Below are 7,320 nucleotides of genomic sequence, written 5' to 3'. Positions count from 1 at the left end.
TTAATTAAACACCATCTACTGATGGACTCCACCAAATCTGATAGAGTGTGAGAGAATCTGCAAAGTTCAATGGCAGAAAACATCTAATCCAGGTGTGTGAAGTTTGCTGTGTCAAACCCAAGAAGACACCAGGCTGAAATCAATGCCAAAGGTACTAAAATGTAGTATTGGGCAAAGGGTTTGAATACTTGTGTCAATCTAATACTTCCGTTTTTTTCTTTTTTTTAAAAAAAAAAAATTGCAAAAGTTTCTAAAATCCTGCTTTTGTTTTGTCATTTTCGGGTATTGAGTACTGATTGATAAGGGAAACAAGTGAATGTAAATGATCTTAGCAGAAGGCTGCAACATAACAAAATTTGTAAAACGTGAAAAGGCTTGAATACTTTCTGAAGGCACTTTATGTGGCAAATCATGATTTGAGACTTTATAGACTGATGTCTGCCATAGGTACTCATTAGTATCCCTAGAATATTATGGGCTTTCATGTTATCTGCAGACACCTGCATGGCCCAAACAATGACGAATATTCCCTTGTTAAGGAAATTGTCATTAATATTGATAACATGACAGTGGGCACATTTTATTAACTGCAGGCATTTTATATCCAAGAAAAAAAATGTAAATAAATGTTATTCCCAAAGTAATTTAGCACTTTCACTAAAAGCAAAAGAATGCTGCTTTTCAAACTCAGATCCATCCAGTCATCAGTTTTGTTCAAGCTTGCAAAGCTCAAAATATTTTTGTTTTTTCAGCAAATTCCCAAACTACAAAACTGCAATCGACCAATTGGATACTACAGGCTCAACTCTACCATTGTCCCTCAGTCCTCTTTGTTGTTTTCATGTTTCCCATTCGTTATCAACAAGGACAAAATAGGCACTAATGACAGATGCAGGGAATTTGCCGATATGAGCTGTAAAGATCAGAGAATTGAACTGTAGCACAGAATTCAAAGGAGGGATTAATAAAGGTATGTGGTTAAGTTTTTATTTTTTCTGCTTAGAAAAAAAAAGATTTCTGAAAAATAGTTTATATTTCTGATTAAATTCATTAAGTAGTGCTTGCTGAATTTAGACATTATCTTTGCACATTCAGTCTACAGGGCTAATGCTCTTAAGTGGCACATAATGACCACTAGCTACAGTATGAGGTGAGGTGGAAAGGGGTAATTTAATTAAACTAGAGATTATACAGGAGCTGCAACAGTTACAACATAAATACACACTATTGTAATGAAGTTGGCAATGACCACATTGTTATTAATTTCTAATTGGTATTGCTATAAAAATAATAGAAAAGTAAAGCATACACTGATTTTAAAACACCAGACAGACAGACAGACAGACAGACAGACAGACAGACAGACAGACAGACAGACAGACAGACAGACAGATAGATAGATAGATAGATAGATAGATAGATAGATAGATAGATAGATAGATAGATAGATAGATCTATATATGTGCGACAACCAAGAGGCACTTGGCAAAAGAGAGGAAACAGAAAGCCTCCTTATTTATTTATTTGTTTGTTTTTGAGTCACTAGTTTTAAAAGTAACCTATACAGCTTTTTAAAACTTTAATAAAACCAAGTACTGATTGGCTGATTGTCTTGGACTGGCATTTACAGGCCTCCATGTGGAATCTGGCTCAACTTTTAGGTACTGCAGGTAGAATTAAAAACCTAAAGATTTTTCAGAAAAAATATTAAGTTCTGCATTCATATTATACTGTGAAAATGATTAGCTACACCACAGTTAACTAAAAAGATTACAATATGCAAGCTTTCGAGGCAACTCAGGCCCCTTCTTCAGGCAAGATGTCTATCTATCTATCTATCTATCTATCTATCTATCTATCTATCTATCTATCTATCTATCTATCTATCTATCTATCTATCTATCTATCTATGCTATGGTAACTCATGATAAACAGATTTTTCTCAATTGCTGCAGGATGTACAGCTTTATGGGAGGAGGGCTCTTCTGCGCTGGTGTTGGGAACATACTCTTGATTGTTTCCACGGCAACAGATTATTGGCTGCAGTACCGTCATTCAACCAACTACATGCATCAAGGACTGTGGCGGTATTGTGTACCTGGAAAATGTTATTCACACACAGACAGTATTGGTAAGAAATGATAATTGTGTTCTCTTTTCAGATTTTTTTTTTTACATTAATCTGAACTACAAATATGTTTTTGTGACATATTATAATACTGATTTGCTAGTTTCAGCTTTAATTAATGTCATCTTTGGTATGGCCCATATGTATGTTTATCTGTTTGCAATGTGTGTTTACAAAAGAATTCAATCTTTCAGCTAGGTGACATTTTTTCAAAATTGACTTCAATACTTATATATTTACTTTTTAAGTAAAGACATTATTTATATTGAAACTCCAAATTAACTCATGTGTGAGTAAAATAAGTCCAATATCATCTCTACATTAAAAGTCTTGATCATATTATAATTCATTCAGTCTTTTCTCACAGGGTTTTGGCAACTTTGCAGTCCTGGGTAGTGATAGTTACATTCATTATTTTGCATTTAATAATTGCTGAAGATGGCAGTTTTCAAGTTATGCTACGTTACTTTAATCACATGAATGACTATAATATGTGTGTTGTTGGTTCTTTTATATTTCCAGAAAGTGTCTGTATTCTTGAAGAGCAGAAAAGTTTTATTATAATATTATGTAATATAACCATCACCTTCATGTAAATTAAGCTTGATATAAAATGGGATAAGGGCGGCACGGTGGTGCAGTGGTGGTGCTGCTGCCTCACAGTTAGCATACCTGGGTTCTCTTCTCGGGTCCTCCCTGTGTGGAGTTTGCATGTTCTCCCCGTGTCTGCGTGGGTTTCCTCCGGGCGCTTCAGTTTCCTCCCACAGTCCAAAGACATGCAGGTTAGGTCGACTGGCGATTCTAAATTGGCCCTAGTGTGTGCTTGATGTGTGGGTGTGTGTGTGTGTCCTGTGGTGGGTTGGTGGATTGGTTCCCTGCCTTGCGCCCTGTGTTGGCTGTGATTGGCTCCAGCAGACCCCCGTGACCCTGTGGATGGATGGATGGATTAAATGGGATATGTGATATATAAGCATGACTTTCTTCAGATATAAACCATTACATTTACACAAGAAAAATGCAGTGTTTGCTATGATTAAAAGGATCACATCATTGTCATTAGGCCTCTGATAACACTGGAGAACAAAGAATTTTCTTCCTGAATACTTTTGGGTGTATTTTATGGATTTTGGGCTGCTGATCAAATGTACCGATTTTATTGCAATCACAGATTTTTGTGATATCCTCTAATATTTTTAAGTGTGCTAACATGTTGCCCACAACATAGCAAAGTAAGCTGTTTTGTTTAGTTTAGGCATGCCAGGTGAAGGGTTAACAGTGTGCAATGGATTTGCTAAGACTTAGACACACCTGGGGAAGCTAAGTCAGAATGGATGATGACAGGACTGGCTCTAAAAGCAGCTTGCATACATAATGTTTGCATTACGTTGATATCATTTTGCATGTGTGCAGATGTATTTATTCTACAGTATAGCATAGCATGCCTACTTACCTACCATTTATTGTCTAGATTACAATTTGTTAAAGGTGAAATATCTTGCCAATGTTGCAACATTAATGATACATTCTACTACATTTGTAGCAAGTAGATGCTGAAGCACTACAGGAGCTGCATGGCTGCACTTGTTAAGAAAGCGTAGGAGCTCTACTTTGGTTGTAAAATTAGTGATCAAAACAAACCGTGGGCTCCTCCCATTTTTTGTGGCACATGCACTGTCGATCTTGGCTTAGAGGTGCTTGGAAGTCAATGGTTTTCATTGTCCCAATGAAATGACGAGGACAGAAGGAACATGTGACCGACTGTTACTTCTTTCTGATCAATGTCTCTGGCTTCTCTACCAAAAACAAGAAATCCATTGAATGCCCCAATCTGTCTTCAGCAATGAGACTAATGCAAAATGTCAACAGTTTGCCAGTACCAAAGCCACCTGAGACATGAAGCCTAGATGATTTGAGCAAAGATAAACATGGAAACTGAAAGTGATGTAGACTTTGAGCCATTTAGATAGATAGATAGATAGATAGATAGATAGATAGATAGATAGATAGATAGATAGATAGATAGATAGATAGATAGATAGATAGATAGATAGATAGATAGATAGATAGATAGATAGATAGATAGATAGATAGATAGATAGATAGATAGATAGATAGATAGATAGATAGATAGATAGATAGATAGATAGATAGAGACAGCTGGATTTTTAAAGGGAATGGAACACAAAGTAATAATGAGTCAATATAAACAGGCAAGGATCAAACCCAGAAAATTAAAACACAGTATCACAAAAAACCTAAGCTAAATTCCTTGTGCCAGGAAAATTAATCACACACAAAGTTTTAAAGAAGTTTATGTATAATCTTGAATAGAAGGAAGTGAAATACATCAAACTTTAAAACAGTGAGCCATAGGTCATGACCCCAAAACCACACTCCGCAGCTAAAAGGTCATGGCAACAAATTCTCAAAATGGCAGTGAAAAACAATGGCATTGGACAAGGGGCAGAATTATTTAAAATTATTTTAAACACTTTTGATCAAAATACTAACTTCATAATTAAAATGTGGGTATTTCAAAACCCAAAGCAGTGAGAAGAGACACTAGAAAAACATAGTACATAAATCAGGCACAATTCAAATAAATCACATTTTAACAGGCTAATGGTTCTAATCACCCCTGCTGTGAGAACTTAAAAGGTTTCTGAGAGAGTTTCATGTCATATTTATGGTCCTGAAAGAGAGTCAATATGAATAATCAGACTGCTAACTTTCAGACAAGGAAACAAGCCTATAATTGAATATTTAATAAATGTTAAGATGTTATTGGTAAACGTTGGCTTCAATTAAGATGATGGAATTTCAGAATTTACGAGTGGCTTGTAAGAAAACAATATGACTGGTAAGAATGTAGGAGAGACATTTGAAAAAATGGCTGTAAAGTCAGCTGTTTGAAAGAAAATGAAAGAAATGGGCTACAGCATTACTGTATATCCACCATATTCCCCAATAAGAAGCAAGAAATCTGAAACCTCTGTGGAGCTGGCCAAATTAGTTTAAATGAATGAAGATGTCAAATTGATACAGTAAATGGTCACAGTTTTATTATGGATGATAAAATTGAGCTCTGATTAGTATTTCATAGCATGAGAAACTAAAAAAGCTGAAGCCCTTCCCATTGTAGCTCATAAAAGTATATTACAAGTATTTCTCAGAAAATATTATGGCATCATGATTCCTTAGTTTCTGGGATCCTAGGATACAGAAAATAAAATAAAAATTTTAGATACTTACTGTAGCATTCATTTCAAGAGATGTAGCGGATTGCATTGAGACACATGCTACTTTTAATCAAGTTAAATCTTGAATATCAGCCCAGAAGGACTTCTCTAACTGCAGCCACCACCACACAGACATTGAGAGCACATGAGAATGGATTTGTAGGTCTCTACAACATTTGTAGTTATACAAATGTTTTGGTTATGCTTGACAGGCTCTCCAAAGCAACCAATTTCATGCCCTTGAAGAAACGTCCCATTTCTTATGAGCAAGTGCTGGTCTTCACAGAGACAATTTTTTGTTTATATTGGACACTAAAGTAACTGGTTCAATGTCTCCAGTTTGTTTAAAATTCAATTTAAAACAAAAATTAACTTTAGGTATCATCATTTTTAAATAACTTCAGGAATTCTAATACCTTTGATACTACTTGTATGTTAACCGTAAGCAAAAGGTTTTGCCTACCGGATTAAAAATAAAGTGTGGCTCTACAAGAGATTACCAAGAATGTTCCATTCTAGAAAACAACACCCAAATAACTTGGTTCTTTAAAAATAATAAATTTGATTTGACCTGCCACTTATTACAAACTAATGATAAAATGTATCCTACTGTGTCAAGGTTAAAATCAGTTTAAGTGCTTTTTCTATTCTATTATTATTGTTAGTGAGTCCAAATAAGGCTGAAGATTACCGACACTTGTTGTTTGAATTCCCATGTTCATAACTTAGTGCTTTGGAGGGGTTATGGACCCTAAGATCATTCTTGGGTCCCAGACAAAGATGTTAAAGCTCCTAGATTGCTTTGGAAATTTCACCTGAGGCAACCTTCTAAACCTGAAGGAGTGTTCTTGATGCTAATGTCTTAGGATAGAGGAAATGTAGATTTATGCTTTGTTTTATTTTTTGATTCATTATTTTGGTAACACTTTAGTTTAGGTACAGCAGAAATGTATTTATTACTCATTTACTCCCATGTAACAAGACCTTAACAAAGGCCTCTTTTGGTCTTCATAACCCTTACTGTATAAAACATCAGTAGATGGGTTATTCATCTCTTGACAGTGTGGAATGTTGACATGATGGTGAAATGACTTGTTAATATGAGGAATTCACAGATCTTATACTAAAAATGTAATATCAAGAGAAATACATCTCAGGTAAGCCACCTCAGATCATCACTCCAAAGTGAAGTTTTGTTAGTTGGTCACATTGAAGAGACAAATAAACACTCAACTGATGTTTTATAAGTGCTATGGAGACCCAAAGAAATGTTTGTTAAGGTCTTGTAACATAAGAGTAAATGCATACTGTAACTGATGCGTTTTTGCAGTACCTAATCTAAAGCTTTACCATTATTTTTAACTCTTACTTTATTTGATCATTTTATGTCTTTACTTTTTGGGGACACCACCATTTTGTGTGTTTTCTTTTTCCCATAGCAACATGGCCAAAGTGTGCTGTAATATAAATGTAAGACTTCCATAAGGAACTTTGTTTTAGAGCAAACTTTAGCTAACAATTAACCCCGCGATTCGCTGGCGAATCGGAAATCCTAGAATGGCAATCAGTTTCTGTTCCGTCCGATATGTGGATGGATGACATATCATGGAGGGCGGCTGCGTCTGGGGAAATGTCATTTAATCCAATAAGCATATCTGTACTAAAGCGGTTTTGTTTTGTGGAGACGTGAGTCTGTTGCCTTCGCTGACACCGACTGTTTGAACAGGTTGTGTTGTTTGGGGGCCACCTACTGACTCTGGGAAGCCGCTGCGTCTGACTGTGGGGCGAGCGCCACAGCGCAATATGCACCTCGGTGGGAAGCCGCTGCGTGAAGACATATCATGGAAGGTATATGCGGTGGTGTGGGCGGTCACGTCTGGGCGGCTGTACAACCTGGCGTGCACGCTTTACCCCAGGTGCAGTCCACAGGTCGTAGTCTCGTCTCTGTGTTTT

At 36.2% G+C, this 7,320-nt stretch overlaps 1 protein-coding gene across 1 annotated transcript in view; it reads left to right on the top strand.

Moving 5' to 3' along the window:
* The first annotated feature begins 836 nt into the window (after positions 1 to 836).
* Positions 837 to 7,320, top strand: part of lim2.1 (lens intrinsic membrane protein 2.1) — a 29,523-nt gene continuing 23,039 nt past the window's right edge. The window contains exons 1-2 of the mRNA XM_028808987.2: positions 837 to 970; positions 1,956 to 2,131. Coding sequence (XP_028664820.1) covers positions 1,957 to 2,131 — 175 coding nt within the window. The 5' untranslated portion in view covers positions 837 to 970; position 1,956. The remainder of the gene's footprint in view (positions 971 to 1,955; positions 2,132 to 7,320) is intronic.

The sequence above is a fragment of the Erpetoichthys calabaricus genome, chromosome 9, assembly GCF_900747795.2.
Source record: "Erpetoichthys calabaricus chromosome 9, fErpCal1.3, whole genome shotgun sequence".
Classification (NCBI taxonomy): Eukaryota; Metazoa; Chordata; class Cladistia; order Polypteriformes; family Polypteridae; genus Erpetoichthys; species Erpetoichthys calabaricus.
The sequence above is the reverse complement of the archived record's forward strand: the minus strand, read 5'-3'. Positions and strand labels throughout refer to the sequence as shown.